The sequence below is a fragment of the Macaca thibetana genome, chromosome 14, assembly GCF_024542745.1.
Source record: "Macaca thibetana thibetana isolate TM-01 chromosome 14, ASM2454274v1, whole genome shotgun sequence".
In the NCBI taxonomy this organism is placed as follows: domain Eukaryota; kingdom Metazoa; phylum Chordata; class Mammalia; order Primates; family Cercopithecidae; genus Macaca; species Macaca thibetana.
The window spans coordinates 112,037,891-112,057,154 of NC_065591.1; the positions used below are offsets into that span (position 1 = coordinate 112,037,891).

Here is a 19,264-nt window from a genome sequence, read left to right on the forward strand (position 1 = left end):
CAGCTGAGATGGTAGCGATAGTATCTGCAGGCTCAGGGAGGGTTGCCAGGTAAAGGGTGGGGTGGAGAAGGGTTCCCACCCAAAGAGGGTTCCCCTGGCCCTTCGAGAAGCCGCCTCCCTGCGCCTGTGCGTGAGAAGGGTCCAGGGAGGAGGCAGTGTTTGCTTGTGTGTGCCTGCAGGGAGGGGGTGGACCCTGGCTTTCTCTTTGCCCCCAAGTCAGAGAGGGCTGTGCCTACAGCTCTGGTAACCAACCAGAGAATCATCTTCTCCCAGAATCACAGCCTTGGCTAAAAATAAACTTTTTCCACCTTCAACTTCCTTCCCCCTAGTCTGGCCCTTGAGTGGCTTTCAAGGCCACCCTGGGGCTCAGGTGCTCTTTCTGTGTCCCTGTATAGCTCCTACCTGATACCGGGTCACATCTAGTTTTATGTCCCTCTCTGCTTGAGAACTTCCAGAGGCATTCTCTAAGCCAATAGGTTTTTGTGCACTCACAAGAACTGTGTGAAGCGGGTATTACTACTCTCATTTAACAAAGAAGATAACTGAGGCTCAAATGGTTGAGTGGCCTGTACCCCAGTACCTGAGCCGGGACTTACTCCATTCCTTTTTTTCTGTGCCTGCTGGATCACAGGGGCTGTGCTCACTGCAGGTCTGTTATCTCCAAATCCAGCTTGTCCCACTGATCACCGCTGCCCTCATGGTCCCCATACCCTCCTGGACTTCTGCTGCTTGTGTTCAGATCAAGTGTTGAGACTTCCCTCCCTTTTCCACCAAAGCCCTCTTGGCTCCCAACTGCTGAAGATACTTAGTTCACATCCTGTTGTGCTTTTCTTTCTTGGCAGCCCCTCCCCTGCACTGGCATCTACTCATATTTCCTCCTGTACACTTCGTCAGCACGGACTGCTGCGGGGTGTCCCTGGTTCCAGTCCTGTAGCGGACAGTGTGGCAGCAGATTGAGCTCTGTCATTGCACAGACCTGGCTTTGAATCTTGGCTCCACCAAGAGAATCTGTGTAACCTGGTGACTTATGCTCTCCAAGCCTCAGTTTTCTCTCTGTTCAATGGGAGGAAAAATAGAATCAACTTTATAATGCTGTTAGGAGGAGGATTCAATGAGATCTTGAGTGTAAAGTGTCTTGGACACAGTAGACACTCAATAAATGTGAGTTGTTATTGTTCCTATTGCAACAATTTAGCAGCAATATTGGTTCCAGTTGCCCCATTTCATATCCATGTGGCTCCAGTTCACCCCTTCTTCTTAGCTTTGCCCTTGGAAGGCTCTGAAGACCTCTGGTTCCTCCTTTTCCAGATGACAGTGCTGCTCAGATTCCCCTGACTGCTGGCCTTCTTCTGAGTGTTCTTACCTGTGTCCTTGTGCCTGACTCAGCCATTACTAAAGCAATCATAAGAAAGTCATGCAAGACTCAGTCTGGGCCAGGCAAACACAGGCATGCTTCACTATACCTAACAGGGTGGTTTTTGAAATGTTGTATACAAATCAAAGTTTTGTCACTGAAATATTATTTTCCTTTACTGGAGAACGTGCATTTAAAGAAATATTAGGCTGGGCGCAGTGGCTCATGCCTGTAATCCCAGCACTTTGGGAGGCTAAGGCCGGCGGATCACTTGAGGCTAGGAGTTCAAGACCAGGCTGGCCAACATGGCGAAACCCCGTCTCTACTAAAAATATAAACATTAGCCAGGCATGGTGGTGGGCACCTGTAACCCCAGCTATTCTGGAGGGTAAGGCATGAGAATCACTTGAACCTGAGAGGCGGAGGTTGCAGTGAGCTAAGATACCACTACTGCACTCCAGCCTGGGTGACAAAGACTCGGTTTCAAAAAAAAAAAGAGAGAGAGAGAAATATTAGACTGAATCTTTTCAGAGAACAAATAATGAATTTTAATGGTCAGTTAGAGCCAAATATCATCAATAGGCTTTGCTTAATGCAAGTTATACATTAAGATTTTTGTGTTTATATTTTCCCCCTTGATGACATCTCACAGTGTGTGATCTTAACAAGAAATTTTTTAAAACTTAACCTAGGCCATCACTGTGGATGGTTTCATCCAAGGGCTTGGAAGTGGGTTTTGCGGGTCACTTATGTAGCTGGCAAACTGAGCCTAGAAAGATTTGGATACCCAGTCACTGGGAGTAAACGTGGGTTCCTGCAGAGGCCAGTGGTGGAGAGCTGTGCTCCTAGCTCTGGGCTGGGACTTTTGCAAGTGTGGCTGAGAAGAGTGATCAAGCTGAACTTGGACTCTAAGGCGAGAGCTGCCAAGCCAGAGAAGGCTAACCGCTGTGTCTCGGAGAGGGAAGCAGTAAAGCTGCCTGAAGACAAGGAGTCCCTCCCCAGGTGTCTGACATGAACCAGAACCAACTTCCTTTCCGAGGATTTGGTGCCTCCCTTAAGGTTGGCCTGTCAGCCAGGAAGAGGGCAGCTTTCTGGCTATTAGGGCACTTCCCAGACTGTGTAGAGGATGCCCTTGCCCACGTGACCTGGGAGGGACAGGTGCTTTTCTGGCATAAAACAAGGTATGGCGCAGCAGAGTCTGGGGTTTGTGACTTTGTCCAGGATGCGGCAACCTAGCAGCGACACAGTGGGGGTACAGGCAGGCCTCTGAGGATCTGGGGAGTCCAAGTGCATAAGAGGCCGCCAGTTCCCCTCCTTCCCTGGGTCCTAAGGACTTCCAAGTACCACATGGGAAGCAACGAGAATCCTGCCTGGAATGATGGAAGCTCCCGAAAGCAGAGAGGAACAGAGAAGTAGGCATCTTGATTCTGGTTTGCATGAGCCCTGACCCTAGCCTGCCCCCGCCCCCTCCCTTCTCCCCACTTCCCATCTCCCTCTCAGGTTCCTGTTCATCTTTTCAAACTTAGTTCAAATGCTTCATTCTCTAACTTGCCCCCCACCACTACTACCTCCACCTATGTGCCTTAATAGGCTTCGTGTGTGTGTGTGTGTGTGTGTGTGTGTCTGCCCTGCCCACCAGTCAGTGGAATATTTGGGAAAAGGGTCTGTATCGTATTTGTGGTAGAAGAGTTCCTGCGCTGTTCCGTTACTGGTGCATTCAGTAAGTGTGTTCTAAATAAGTGCATGGAGGCAAGCGGATCACTTGAGGTCAGGAGTTGGAGACCAGCCTGGCCAACACGGTGAAACCCCACTTCTACTAAAAATACAAAAAATTAGCTGGGGCATGGTGGTGCGTACCTGTAATCCCAGCTAGTCGGGAGGCTGAGGCAGGAGAACCACTTGGACCTGGGAGGCGGAGATTGCAGTGAGCTGAGATCTCGCCACTGCACTCCAGCCTGGGTGACAAGAGCAAGATTCCATCTCAAAACTAAATAAATAAATTAAGTAGGTAAATAAATACACTGTTGGATCACTGGGCTGAACCTCTCCACCGCCTATCACCCCGCTTCCTGGGGGCCGCGAATGCCCATCTCCTCTGCTCTTCCGGCTGCTTTGCTCCCTGTTGTCTTTTCTTGCATCCAGTGATCCACAAAACCTGCCCCCTTTTCCCAAGAAGGTGAACTTGTTGGCTTTATGCAAATAGAGTGTGGAGTGGGCTCCATCCATTCGGCCCTGGTAAATATTGCCTAACCCTACCACTTGCTGGCTGGGCCCGGGAGCTGTTTACAGAGGCATCCCAGTGTTGGCTGGGTGGTTGTCGGGTGCCAGGGCCTAGCCTCTAGGGACCCGGAGTGTGTGCAGGACTCTGACCAACCCAGTTTGAGGTTGGTAGTTAGGTCAGCTAACTATCCCAAGCCAGAACAGGGCTCTTACTAAACGCCCCTTAGGAAGTAATGTAGCCATCCTGGGGCTGCCCTCTCCTGGCCATTTGAATGGAAACAGTGTGACTGGGGACATCCAGTGACACATGACATCACTGTAACATTATTTTTCATAAACTGTGGAGATAAATTTGGGTTGAGCCTTTAGCCCCGGGGTGAGTCTGAAACTCACAGACTCTGAGGGCTAATGGGTCCTTGAGGCCGTCTGTCCCCTGTTCTCAGCAGCATCCCATAGAGCCCGCTGCTCGGGCACAGGGCTGTCTTCCTCCCTTTAATCCTGTGCGTCGACATGTTTGTTTATTCATAATATAACGTCTTATGACTCAGTTTTCACCCGCACTGGTGAAATTTAAAAAGGAGAAATGGAGTGCACTTGTACAGAACTAAATATATTCCATTTCTCTCATTCAAGATTTTGCATTTTTGGTGTTAAAATATTTAGTGCACATAATGAAACGAAGGTCAGAGTCAATGATGTTAGTTACTTTAATATTCTTATTTGGCAAAATAAAACAACTGTATCCGACTCTAAAAAAAATGTTTACTAATCATGAGCCTCAAAAGGCTAAGAAATAGTGATGCCACTACAATCTATGCCTCATACACAGATTCTGCTGATACCCCTGTCAGATGGCCTGCGGTCCCAAGTCTCTGTCAAAACTCATCCTGGGTTTTCAGACTTGCTACCAGCCTGCTCCAGGACTGAGTGGGTTGAAATGTTAGACGCCATCTTGGTCATTCTGCCCGCTTCTGTTTCAGGGCCTGTGTCTGTCCCAATTACATGGCAGCCCTTCCATATTTGAGAAGAGTCATCACCCTGAAATTATCCCTTTTCTGTGTAAATATCCCGGGTCTGTAAAGGATTCCATATGTTGTGCTGCTGATTTTCTTCCTTAAACTAGTTATATACTTAACACATGAATACTTTCTTGTTATAAAATATTTCATAATATAGATAAAAAGGAAGATTATTTTTATGCCTGTTCATGCTCAGTCCTCTTCCCAGAGGTAACTCCTTTTATCAGCGTAGTGTATATATGTCTAGAAGACTGTTTCTCTAGATATATATTACAAATGGAAATGTAAAAATGTTTGTGGAGTCTAAAAAATGCCTACACACATACGTATCAATTATATTACATGTATTCTTTAGTGACTTTTTACATTTTAAAATATGTATAGGTTGTTTCATGACAGTACATATAGAGTTATATGATTTTTGTTAATGACCACATAAAGTTCTATTGTTTGGGAGTTTTTCTGGTTTTTTTTCTGAGATGGAGTCTTGCTCTGTCACCCAGGTTGGAGTGCAGTGGTGCTATCTCGGCTCACTGCAACCTCCGCCCCCAGGGTTCAAGCAGTTCTCATGTCTCAGCCTCTCCAGTAGCTGGGATTACAGGTGCCCACTACCATGCCTAGCTCATTTTTGTATTTTTTTTTTAATAGAGATGGGGTTTCGCCATGTTGGCCATGGTGGTCTTGAACTCCTGACCTCAAGTGATCTGCCTGCCTCGGCCTACCAGAGGGCTGGGATTATAGGTGTGAGCCACCGCACCTGGCTTGTTCTATTGTTTTAACATAATCTTACTTTTCCATTCCCCAATCGATAGATATTAGGTTGCTTTCCATACTTTATTTTACAATGCTGTGATGAACTCCTTGAATTTGTTTGTGCCTTGTTGCCTTTACATGCATGGCTTTGGTCTGCCAATCACTCCCCTTAAGTATGAGACCCACAAGTGTACAGCATAACACTCAATGCTCAGATGAGATCCAGGCGGGCCAGAGCACGGTGCAACTATTTGTTCATCCAGCCATCCATTTACCCATTTGAATGTATTTATTGAGCAGGTACTATGCCTTTCTCTTGCCCTGATTTCTACTTGCGCCAGCTGCAAATAAGGCAGTAATGGGGCCTGCCCTCATGGAACGATGCAGTCCAGTATGGGAAACTCCCTCCATTCGGATGCTCTACTTCTGTTAGTACCGCCTATCCTATGGGGTTTTTTTTTTTTTTAAAGGTAATTATGTCACACTGTCAACTTACATGCTCTTTGAGTCGGTTAATGAGTCTCAAGTCTTTTTTCATATAAATTGTTGTCTCAACTTGTGCAGTTAATTTACATATTTCTAAGTAAAGGATTTTTATATTTGTTCCTATGTTTTATCTTATGACTTGCTTCCCTTCCTGCCATATGTTCAAGCTTTTTTTTTTTTTAATCTTGATGTCTGCGCAGAGTATTAGCTGGCCCTGCTCCTCGTGCAGAGATGTAATAAGTGTGCATGCTACATCTTCATCCACGTTACTGATAACATTCTTAGCCACAGTGGACCACAAGTGGGGTCCTGTGGCATGCCATTGAAGATGTCCCTCCTAGATGACAGTGACCCATATTTAATCAACCCTGTCTCAGCCCATCTTGACCTCCAGGACAGTACCTAAATACATATGTACATATTTCAATGATAGTATCTGTCTGATCTCCCATTCTGAAAACCTGATATGAAAGGAAACGAGCCTAATTTGGCATGACTTTATAAGTCACATGATACAGTGGAAGAGGGTTGATTTGGGGGATTTGGTCAGGCCTAGATTCAAGCTCTGCACTTCTTAGCTATATGGCCTTTGGGAAATCATTTGACTTCTCTGAGACTCAATTTCCTACATTCGAGGACTGTCAAAAGTATGCATTAGTAGTATTAATAAGCACTTACTAAGTGATGGACATCATGCACTGTGCTGGGCAGGCCACAGTAAGCAAGATAGGTCTCTCAGGTATTAAGTGTGCAAAATTCGTATCTTCGATCATTTTAGTGACAGAAACAAGGAAAGCCCTCCCTGGAATAGGTTTTCTAGACATTCATCCCTAACCCTTGAGACCTGGGGATGTATCGGAGATTATTTCCCTTTTATACATAGGGAAACTTAGATACACTGATAGAGTCCCTTGGCTCAAGTCCACTCAGCCTTTGGTAACAAATTTGGTAGCTGCTCCCTAGCCTTAAAGAATTTATCTTAAACTGTCAATTGAGTAGGTTCAGCCAACCCTTGTGCTTAGATCCCTGTCCCTGGCTAATAGGTGTAACAGGATAGGCACCTAGTTAATACAAATTAAGCCAAAGCACAAGTCAAGTGTTGAAGAGAGCTTCATGGCAGTGCTGCATTGCCTCACTTATCCAGAGAGCCAGTAGCCAACCTCTTTAGACAGTAAGACGAATACTGACAGTAAGAAGGAAGCAAATGAGACTTCAAGCCAGGCCCTTTCTCAGAGCCTTAAACTTTTATTTTAGAGATGGTCATACTGAGCTTAATGATCTGGTTTTTCTATCCCTTAGCAGATAAAAGTGCAAATTCAAGCTGGAATAGCGGATTGCTAGAAGCAAGCGTACTAATAGAAGCAGAGATAAACTTGATTGTGAGAAAGGAAGAAAAAAAACTGGGAAAAGCAGAGCTCAGAGCTGAAAAAAAAAAAAAAAAAAAAAAGAGAGCGAAAACAAAAAACAAGAAAAAAGGGCAGTCTGGGGCCATCCAGTGCTACAGCCAACAGCGGTCAAACACATCAGTATCCCTGAGGGGATGGTTGCTTTTAAAACAAGTTTGAAATTATGGCTCTGAGTCATTGACTAAATTACCTTCCAGGTATGCTTTAAGGCAAAATAGGGATGTATATGATACCTTTTAGCAAGATCTCTGTTCAAAAAGAAACCAATACATATCTATCCAAAGCTGAGATAAAAGGCTTTGGAGCTTCAAGGGATAGATTTCTGTGACTGAAAATCCACTAATTTAGGAAGAATTCCTGAGAAAATCCTAGGCATTTGATAAGGCATGCTGAATTTTAGATGACTTGAGTTCAAGTCACAGCTCTCCTGCTAGCCAACATGTGCCTTGGACAGATCTCTTACTATTTATGACCCTGTTTTCCACAAGCAGGAATAACATTACCTGCCTTTTCAATCTCATGAACGTATTCTGAAAATCAACAGAAATGTGTTTGAAAGTGCTTTGTAAACCGCAGAACATCGTGGAGATGTACAAGTGAGGTCCGTGGGCCACACCCCAGGTGTTGCCTACTGCGAGACAGTGACACGAAATGTGAACAAAGAGATCGATTCCAAGTTGTTGCTTTAAATATATACATATGTACATGTATGTATGACATACATATGCATATCTTCATATATGTGTGTATGTCTGTTCGTTTAGATAATGTACCTTTAAACCTCTCAAGACGCCCTTTTCACCAGGCAAAAGAAGCAGTTCTACAACTAACTTTGTCACCTTGTAAGCTCTAACATTCTATATAGTTACGTGACATTTTGAATGCTTACTAACTTTCATCTTCATCTTTCCTAATCTAATACTAAGAATTAGCTTTTAAAAATCAAACATTGCAGAAATATATGGCTTCTAGAAGCCCAAATGCTCTCCCCTGCATCTATGATTAACAGTTTGGCTTAGGGACCTTCAGATTTTTTTCTGTGCTAGTTCTGGTCCTGGAGGCATTCAACAGACAATTCCTGAAATAAACAGCCCTTTGTTATAATAGAGAAACCTTTAGGGGTGGAAATACATTTTATATTCTAAAAGCTCTCCAATCTGTGCTGTTTGGGCCTTAGGGTCATCCTCTTGAGTTCTTACTTAGGCAATTGCAGTAAATAGCTTTTTCACTGGCTGCCCTGACTACAGTCGTGCTCTCTTCAAATCCATGTTCCACAGGGCGGTTAGGATAACTGAACTAAACCTAAAATCTCACTGCAATCACTCCCCTTTACTTTAGTTCCACCATGCCCTCAGACTCCCTTCTGAACTCTTTTGTCTTCCGCCATGGGCCCTGCCTGCTCACCCACCTGTCGCCTCCCTTCCCTGCAGCAGCAGTCCCCAATTGCTGGTAAATCCTGAACAGGAAGAGGAAGCGCCGTTTCACCCTCTGCAACTTTGGACGGAGCCACTTCCTCCACTTCTGCTTCTTGGGATGCCTTTCTTTGCTTTCTCTGCCTGGCAAACTTTTCTTCATCCTTCAGGGTTGCTCAGAAGGGCTCTTCTTCTGAGAGCCTTCCTCATCTCATTCCCTTTTCTTTAGCTGTTCTCCTCTCTGACGAAGTGAATGGCAACCTTTTCTTTGCCACCTCGTACCTGCTTCTGAGTGTTAGAAGTACTGCTCTGTAGGAGATGACTCTGACTTGCACAGCCTCTCAATTAACCTGGGGGCTTCCTATTCATCTTTGTGTCCCTAGTGCCTTTTGGTATACAATGGGTGCTTGGTAAATATTTGTTGAACTAAGCTGAACTGGAAAGGGAAACTTTATAGGGCAGGAAACTGTGTTTCGTTCATGCCACATAGAAGACCACCTTTTCCAGCTGCTGCTGAAACAGACCTGGGGCGGCCTCACTTGATTTGGGGTGCCACAGGAGTACAAGAGACAAGGAAGACCTCAGGTTTCCTGGAAGACTAAAAAATGAAAATTACCAGAGATAACCATTTGCTTCATTTATCCAATGCCCTTCGAGGACAAGCTTCCAAATTGCAGGTTCACTCAGGAAATGCCGAAGAGATTCCCATTCAGACCTGTTGAAAACTTCACTCTCGATAACTATTTAGGCCACAAATATGTGTAAAGGTCCCGGACTACATTTGTAAGTGTAGCCTGGAAATGTTTATCCCAACTGTGCACCATACATAAAAGCAATATAGTACCCAGAAGAGGCTGGAGTGAACAAGCACCTCTCAGTAGCTTCCAGGAGCCCAGAATTCGGAGTGGAAGGCCCAGTGCAGCTGCCTCACAGCATGGTGCAGGCAGAAGGGAGGGTTCTGGAGGCCAAATAACCACGTAGAGAGTCAGACTCTCCTCTTCCTAGCTGTGTGATGTTGGGAATGTTGCTTAAATTCTCTGAGCCTTGGTTCCCGTATCTGTTAAAACAGTTTGGTAAGATTACGTCCCTCATTGAATTATCAAGAAGAAAAAATGATGGTATGTCTGAAAGTGTTTCTCATCTCTATAGTGCTGTAAAAAATATTTTTTTCTCTTTCTTGAGCTGATGCTCCTGTAACGAATCTGTGTAGTGCTTGGTGATCATAAGTTGGTGCTGTACACATGTGTGTGTGTGCGTTCAGGACAGAGCATGTGCAGTTCCTTTTATTGGATTCATCTGGAACCCCATAGTAAAATACACACTGGGACAGAGATTTCATGACATTCCTGAGCCACCTTTTTCCCCTCTTCATCTCTTCTCGTCCTAATGGGGGAGGTAAGAGCAAATATCACACCTTGTAGTTAATTTGTGTATGTGAGACTCAAGGAAATACAGGATGCTGGCTGCAAAGCCAAGTGCATTATGTTTCCATATCAAACAGATGTGTGTTTATCTGATTCTGAACCTTGCCCTGCATAGTCATTGAAAACTGTCAGTGGGGTTCAGGGTTCTTTCTTTTGACTGCAACTAAATCTCTGTAGGGGAACAGCAGGATTAAGGCTACAACTGAGTTATTACAATAGCCAGAGTAGGCAACAACTTGAGAGTGATAAAAACAGGTGACAGAGACACGCGGCAGTGCAGTAGAATGAACTGGACACTGGATAGGGAGTTAGCAGATCCGTGCTAATCAGCCCTGGCTTGGTCTTTAGGACTAACTTGACTGCAGCTCTAGCTGTGTTTCCCTGAGCAAGTTATTTTCCCTCTCTGGCTTCAGAAGTCGTATCTGTAAAATGAACCAGGTGATGTCTATTTTTCCTTCCAGTTCTGATGGCGAAGGAAAGGAATCAACACATTGTGGAATCTCTGCCATACACGTAGTACAACCTACACCAAACAAGTTTGAAGAGTCTATAATTCTATAATTCCATCACACACAGAGAGAGTGAGGATTGTGTAGAAGTATGGAGTCAGACTGACTTAGACTGAAATCTCAGCTCCATTATTTACCAGCAGTGTGACTTTATGCAAATTTCTTAATGTCTTTAAGCCTCAGTCTTTTCATCTATAAAATGGGTCTTGTAACATAGTAAGCATACTTATATGCTTATAAGTGTATTCCTACTCTCTCTTTATACATTATAAATTTCTTTTTTTTTTTTTTGATATGGAGTCTCTCTCTGTAGCCCAGGCTGGAGTGCAGGGGCACAGTCTTGGCTTACTGCAAGCTCCGCCTCCCGGGTTCACACCATTCTCCTGCCTCAGCCTCCCGAGCAGCTGGGACTACAGGCACCCGCCACCATGCCCAGCTAATTTTTTGTATGTTTAGTAGAGACGGGGTTTCACCGTGTTAGCCAGGATGGTCTCAATCTCCTGACCTCGTGATCTGCCCGTCTCGGCTTCCCAAAGTACTGGGATTACAGGCATGAGCCACTGCGCCTGGCCTAAGTTTCTTAAGTAGATTTCGTCTGGTCTATTTCTCTTTATTTTCAAGGAATAATCTAGGACTACAGAGATGAGTGAAGTAACGTAATATTAGGTCATGCAACTAGTTGGAGGCAAGAAGGGGTCCCAAAGTCAGGATCCCGATTGATTCTGAGCCTTGTGCTTATTTGCTGGATGTCTTTTTTATCATCCCCATTGGGGATAGCAAAGCCCTTCCCTGATAAGCAGCACAGGAATATGTTAAAAACAAACAAAAAAAACCCCAGTGTGATGATGAACTGCATTTATATACTAGACACTTCCCAAGAACAGCCACTGGGCTTGGAAATGGTTCTCAGAGTTTGATGCTTAGCATTTCTTCCCCCTCCCACACCTTCTCCTTCTGCCATTTCACTTATTTAGGGGCAGAACAGCCTTCTGTGGGGGCATATCAAAAGTTCTGTGTCATGCTTTTCCCTAGTCAAAGAACCAGAGAGGGTAGCTCTGTCCTCTTTTCTACCAGGTAGGCCACCAAAAGAACCAGCAGATGCTGACTCAGAGGGGATCAGGTTGACAAAAGCAGCTGCCCACTGGGGAGGATGCTGCAGGTGCCTCAGGAGGGCTCCGCAGCAGTGCTTTGGTTAAAATGATTCAAGTCCTAAGCACCATGAAGCATTAGTGAGGGTGGGTCTGCCATGAGGGCACAGCCACCTCCCAGCATTTTTAGAACTGAATTCAGGGATTTATATTCCAGAGGGGGAAGAAAACTTTTATGGGTTTAAAATGATAGGGTTTTTCATGCACGTGTCAGCACTAGCAATGCTATGTCCTAAGAACTGAAGACAAAGCATTAAATAACATGACTGATAAGATTGTTGCATTTCCAGAGTAGTGACAAGCGGGAAAAATAAGGATGGCTTTTTGGAAAGCATCTTTTCAGCAGTAGCAACCCCACGTGGTTCCAGCCTCCTAGGAGCCATATGTCTCCTCTCTTCCATCCCTCCTTTGTGTGTGTGTTTGATGCTCTCAGGGTGATAATCCCAGTTTGCATGGGCAAAGGCACACCTAGGCTGCTATAGCATAGGTTTGATTAGAGTCCAGGGGCTGGATGAGGTCATCCCTCCAAGCACTTCCCAGAGGCATCTGAGGAGGCAGGAGCCTTGGACGCCTAAGGAAAGCTAAGAGCCATGGAGATGGGAGAATCCCCCAAGCAAAAATGCAGCCGACATCTCTTGGGGTACTTTTAGCCCTGTTCACTTGAGACGAGTTACCCATCTGCCCCATGCCACCACTTGGAATATATTTTTAAAATGTTTTCATGAGGAACGCATTTGCCAATCTTTTATATATCAGTTCCAAAACAGAAACTCTTCCTCACTGCTAGGGAGAAGTGTAGAAGGGGGGAGAAAGAAAAAAAAATCTTGCCTGTAATTGAAGGCAGGTTGGGAGATGTTCACGCTTTGAAACGCTCCTTCTTGTGAAATGTTTATGAAACACTTTCCACAAACGAGTTATGCAACTGGGACAACAGCTTTGATCATTTTCATCACCAGTGATATATTCATTAGTGTTGAGCTGTCTTCCCCCAGAGAGGGCCATGTGAAAGTGTCATGGGGAGGGGGTTAAAGGTGAGTACCCCAGCCCCACCATGCCCCATCCCATGAACCTAAAACAGATGGTCAGTAAGGAGGTCCCAGTGTACGTCTGGGCCAGAACGCCACCTTTTCCATCACCGATGATCTATTCTCTCTCCTACCCTTGGGATGTGTATAATATTTTTTGGTAGATAAAGCACCAGAGGATGGTCAGGAGACCACTCTCTTGTCAGAGTTTTGCCAGGATATTGCTATATGAGTTTATACCCGTCTCTGAAGGTCTCTGAGCTTCTGTGAGATGGAAGGGTGGACACTTCTCCTCACACCTCCCGGCTATGACGGTAAAGCCAAGGAGGGCTGTAGAAAGGGCTTCCACCTCCTTGGAAGGGGCTCTCTCCTTCCAGAATGAGACTACTGCTTTCTAAATTAAGTGATGTCAGAGAGTTCACTGGGATCAGAAAAGATAATCATCCCTAATACCTTTTTACCTCCCTGATCACTGCCTAAAACTCAGTGTAATACCTTTGCACAGCACAGTGGGTGGAGAAGATCCTAAACAACAAAGCTTGTCCAATAGCTGGACAGGCTGCTCAGTGGCTGTGGCAGGGCAGAGCACCCTGCGGTGGCCCGCGTCTCCAGGGATGCATCCGTCCCAAGTAAAGTCTGGAGAAACCCGCCACTTGCGTGAGAAGAACTGCCAAAGAGACCCTGGAGATGATCTTCTTGGTTCCAGGCAGGCTGTGGGTTTGGTTGGGTTTTCACAAGCACGGGGGAAATTGGGTTTTCGTCCAATTTGCCTCCGGTTCTCACATTAGAAGTCAATGGGATCCAACAGAAGTCTCTCTATCTCATCTTCCAGATCCACAGCCAACACCCAGTTGCCTGGAAAGGTTCCAACCTTTTCCCCTTAACAGCTGTAAAAAGGGATTTTTGTAAATTCAAGAAGACTTTATTTCTTAATTTCTTCATTTCTGAATCCCTGAGAATGTCAAAGATGTCAGTTGGAGGCCATGGGAATTGTCAACGTACCCTTCCTCCTTCCTGTTGAGCTCAGCTAATAGAGACCACTGATCAAAGCTGAGATTTGAGAACTTGTCATCAAGAAAGCAGTGTCCTTTGTTGTCTTTCAATTTGGTTTCTTTAGGATTGTCTTCTTTTGGGGTTACTATCAGCTCTTCACACCCAGAGGGTAATGAATTATGAAAAATAAAATATTCCATATCCAAAGGAACTGTAAAGAAGATAAATAAAAATAAATAAATAAAAATTAGAAAAGAGTAAAAGGTCGGTCAAACAAATCAGAAAAAAATAATGTGACCAGGCGCGGTGGCTCACGCCTGTAATCCCAGCACTTTGGGAGGCCGAGGTGGGCAGATCACGAGGTCAGGAGTTCGAGACTATCCTGGCTAACACGGTGAAACCCCGCCTCAACTAAAAATACCAAAAATTAGCCGGGTGTGGTGGTGGGCATCTGTAGTCCCAGCTACTTGGGAGGCTGAGGCAGGAGAATGGCGTGAACCCGGGAGAAGGAGGTTGCAGTGAGCTGAGATCATGCCACTGTACTCCAGCCTGGGCAACAGAGCGAGACTCTGTCTCAAAAAAAAAAATAAAAATAAAAATAAAAAAATTAAAAAAAAAATAATGCAGAGAGATTGTCAGAAAGCCCCGAACTAACACCAAAGGGCTCTTCTGCTATCACACCTTTCATTTTTACAACTGGGAGGTCGGGAGTGCCCCCCAAAGAGTTTGAAGGGCAATTGATCCAGGAAGCAGATGAAAGGGTGCGTTTTCTTTTATGATGGCGCTGGTTTCTGAAATTAAGTGTTGCAGGAAGACCTGGCACAGATTCTAACAGATAGCGCCCAGGTTGGAGGCAAAGCACATGTTTTCAAGCTCTGTCATAGCTGCCTCTCCTTATCTCTCCCTTGTGCATAATGAGTCTACAGAGGAGCCCTGCCACTTGCCTCCGAGATGGAACTGGGCCAAGCTGCCAGAGGCTGTTCCACCAGCTTGATTTTACCTCCAGTGCTCCACGTTCTCCCTCTGTCCCCCTTCCTCCATCCTGCCTCCCCAGTACCGTCTGGGATGGCGGATGCCCGGGGGCAGGAGGAGGTTATGCAGGGAAGAGGTGGGGACCACAAAGGCCTGGCTTAAGTAAAATCCCCTCTCAGAGTAAACCTTAAAGTTGTAGTGGTGGTGGTGATTTTGAAATAAGTAGTTTATCATCTATTTCTAGTTTTTAAAAACTTGCTAACACATGTTTTCCTGGAATCTAAGGATGTGGAAACTCTAATTTTGGGGAGAAGAACTAGGACGCCAGAGTTTCTTAGAGGTTCCGAGTGTGGATGGGCACAGCTGAAGGGGCATGGGGCAAAGAAGTGGGGCTCTTAGAGACAACGCCCAGGCAGCCGTGTGATTTGAGTTTTCTGAATGTCTAACCCTCTGCCCCCACAGTTATTTCCCATCTCTCCCCCTTCCTTCTCTTTGCTTCCAAAGTTCCATAATAGTCTCCTTAAGTGAGAGGAATGATTTCCAAAGACTGTCCCTGAAACAGCCATCTTCTTACCAATTTCTGTGCAACCAGGGCTTCTCAGTGTTATTTAGATCTGCTTTATCTAAGAACACAGCAGCAACCTCGACGGGCCAGGTCTACCAAATGCACTAGGGAATTGGAATTCGTAATTCCATTTGTTGACAGATAGGGAGAAAAATCCTGGACTATCATACAGTAGATGGGGAAACTGTGTCCCATAGAGGCTGAGTCCCATAGAGGCTGAAGATTACATAGTAAATTAGAGTCAGAGTTAGGGCTAGAAACAAGGTCAGCATTCAATGCGCCTCTTCAACATTTTCTTCCCTGTACCTCATTGGAGGCTGTAGAGAAATGGGTTTTATTTATGTCTTTTGTTCAATTAATGTTTATTGGGTTTTCACCATGTGAAAGGCACCATATTTAGGACATTAGCTACCTACTCAGTCTCTAATGTCAGTAGGATCTTCCTAATTGTCCAACCAAAGAGAATTCTTTTTTCATTTTATTTAACTTTTATTTTAAGTTCAGGGGTATATGTCCAGGTTTGTTATATAGGTAAACTTGTATCATGGGAGTTTGTTGTACAGATTATTTCATCACCCACATGTTAAGCTTAGTACCCATTAGTTATTTCTCCTGATCCTCTCCCTCCTCTCACCTTCTACCCTCCAATAGGCCCCAGTGTGTGTTGTTCCCCTCTATGTGTTCATGTGTTCTCATCATTTAGCTCACACTTATAAGTGGTATCTGGCTTTCTGTTCCTGCATTAGTTTGCTAAGGATAATGGCCTCTAGCTCCATCCACGTTCCTGCAAAGGACATTATCTCATTCTTTTTTATGGCTGCGTAGTATTCCATGGTGTATATATACCACATTTTCTTTACCCAATCTATCATCGACGGGCATTTATGTTGATTTCATGTCTTTGTTATTGTGAATAGTGTTGCGATGAACATAACATGCGCATGTGTCTTTATAATAGAGCTGTTTATAAGGAATTATTTCTTTAGTGATCCAAAGCACCGTTTTTTTCCCGAAAGGGTTAAGCACAAGTTTAGCTGTTAATCTGAACTTTTAACTTAGGTTAAACAACACAAACAGAAGATATTCCAGGATGTCAGTGATATTCACAGTGTAGACCAAGGAAATGGTTTAAGCCAGCATCTCTAGGGCCAAGAGTTTCTATCTGGATAGGGAACAACCAGATGTCCGCTGAGGAGTGTCTTCCCAATATCTCTTACAAGGTATGGTCTAGAGCTTGTGCCCCCGTCACATTATATGAATTTAAAGTCACGTGGACACCCTCCCAGGGGACTTCCTGAAAAGCTGCAAGAGGGTAGTTTTCCTGGGATGGGAGGAGGAGTGGGCAGAAGCAGCACTTCCTGCCCTGCCCTGGGACACCTGGGAAGCCCACGCGTGGGCGCTTAGTGCTGTCATTGCAGGGTGATAGAGACTGCAGAGAGTTTGGAAACCACCACGGGCCCCTCAGGCTGTAACTACAGCATTGGCTGTGAGGGAGACATGCCTTCACCTGTAGGAAGACAGGCAAAGACTGTCACCAAAGCCACGCAGGTGAAGAGGGCCAGCTGCAGAGGCAGACACAGAGGATGGAGAGGTGTGGAGACAAACGAGATGGGAAGGAAGACTCCTCCAGATCAGTGGTGCCCAGACTTTGGGGTTTCATAGATGAGATTCCATTGAGGAAAATAAAATACAGAATTTGGGGGAGATCAGTAAAGGGTTGCCAGTTTTTTACTCTGTGAGGTGAAGAGTTTTAAGAATACCGTTTAGGATCACTATTCTGTCCTAAATAAATTTTAACATTCTTCCTCCTAAGAAAAAAAGAATATCATCTCAGAATTTCTAAGATTTTAATCCATTTTTTTTTAAGAGACAGGGTCTCACTATGTCACCCAGGCTGGAATGCCGTGGCATGATCATAGCTCACTGCAGCCTCAAACTCCTGGGCTCGAATGATCCTCCCATCTCAGCCTCCCAACTAGCTGGGACTATAGGCATGTAACACCATGCCTGGCTAATTTTTTTTTTTTTTTTTTTTTTTTAGTTTAGAGATGAAGTCTTGCTATGCTGCCCAGGCTGGTCTCAAATTCCTACATCGAGCCCTATTTTTGAAAGTCACTACACTGTCATTGTTTTTGTCATTTCAGGGCCACTCACAGAGGCCTCTGCCCAGCTGCCCTGGCTGGAAGGGGACACACAGGCAGGAAAAGTAAGCTGCAGTGCAGTAGGCCCTGGGCTAGCTCTCTCCTCTCTAGGCTGGTCACTCCTTTCCTGCTTGGATCTTCCTGCCGTTTCCATCTCCAACTGCCTGACGGGATCCAGCACTGACTCTCCTCTTCCTTCCACTTGCAGATTAAAACCGAAGATCTCAGTGACTCCCTGCAGCAGACCCTCTCCCATCGGCCATGCCACCTGAGTCAAGGACCTGCCATGATGTCCGGAAACCAAATGTCTGGGGTAAATGCCAGCCCATGTCAGGTAACCCTGATATTCACAGTGGGCCAGTGTGTTTAACTCAGTTCCTCTGGGAAATGTTCGACTTCCATGCTTGGTACTCTGTGAACCCGTATCAGTCTAAAGAACCCCCTGCAGGCAATGTGGGAAAGAGATTTGGAGGCTGTGAGTGGGGCTCTAAAACAGTCCTCTTACAGGTGGAGCCTGGCTAGGGATGTGAAGAAGCAGGCCTCTACTTCTCGGGGACAAAAAGGAGCCAGGCTTGCCAAAGCCAAGGACCTAACAGCCGTGCTGCTGGTGTCTGCCAGCCACATCCAGGGGAATCCTAGGTGGACAGCTGCTGCTGGGTTAGAGAACGTTTCTGTCCCCAGTGGGCCCACTCTGCCTCCCCTAAGGTTTTATGTTAGAGCCAAACTAGAATGGATTGCTGGTGGGGGAAGAAAGAGGCGTCTGAGCTAGTAACAGCCAAGGTCCGGGAGGGCGTTCATGTGATGAGACCTCTTGTCAGCAGGAATCACCTGGGGGAGAAAGAACCACTCCTTTCTGGAAACACATAAGAATGTGGATCCGTCCCTTCACCTTCCATTCAGCAAGGCGTCTCAGGTCTTCTCTCTGTGCACAAACCTAAGCTCAACCCCATGGGGCACAGAGCTCGGAGTCTCCATTGCAGAGAACTCCCCGATCCCCCAAGCATCAGAATTATTAGTCCTATGTCCTGGGCTGGTAGGAGAAACCCTGGACTTTTTGTTTAACTAAATGGGTTTTATTAAGAATGAATAGCTTGTTCCACCTCACAGCTCCCACCCGGACACCCTCCAGGAAAGATTCAGGCCCAGGAAACAGCTGAGGCATGGCTTTTAGCATAATCAAGTGGCATGAGATTAAAAAAGAATTGGACTGTTGGGGATTGCATGTTATCTCTAGGATAAACTCTGAGAGATGGGTCATACCCAGGCTTTGCCTTCAGGGCATTTTACAGTCTAGTTGAGAGACAGGACTGACACATATAAAAATTAACTTAGGAGGTAAGGGTTAAGTAACAATATGTCGTAAGGACTTCCAGGCTGAGGGCAGAAGCTGTAACAATACCAGCATTAATGGAGTACCTACTATTTGCTAGACACTGGGGATACACAGTGGCATAAAGCAAGGTCAGCCTGCACAGTCTCCAAGTCTGGAGACTCCTGGGACAGATGTGTGGCAGGCAGATGGGGCTGATGTCCCCAGCTTGTAAATTCTGTGATGTATGTGTATCTCTCCACGTGCAGGACATGGCTTCCCTCCATCCGCTCCAGCAGCTTGTGCTGGTTCCCGGCCACTTACAGTCTGTATCCCAGTTCCTGCTATCTCAGACCCAGCCTGGGCAACAAGGTAAGAACCCTGAGGTTTTCCACATAGACCGAGTCCAGTCAAGTGCTGCTGCTGCTGCTGCTGCTTTTTGCTGGGTGAGGGGGCCTAATTGGAGAGCATGCATTAGTCAGTCACCCATCTGCTATTAAGACTTACTTATCCACCCCAGAGTCTGAG

The 19,264-nt window shown here is 45.6% G+C and overlaps 1 protein-coding gene across 1 annotated transcript in view; it reads left to right on the plus strand.

Annotated features, from left to right (window-relative positions):
* POU2F3 (POU class 2 homeobox 3) overlaps positions 1 to 19,264 on the plus strand; it is an 82,784-nt gene that overhangs the window by 43,426 nt on the left and 20,094 nt on the right. The window contains exons 4-5 of the mRNA XM_050759389.1: positions 17,636 to 17,761; positions 19,006 to 19,108. Coding sequence (XP_050615346.1) covers positions 17,636 to 17,761; positions 19,006 to 19,108 — 229 coding nt within the window. The remainder of the gene's footprint in view (positions 1 to 17,635; positions 17,762 to 19,005; positions 19,109 to 19,264) is intronic.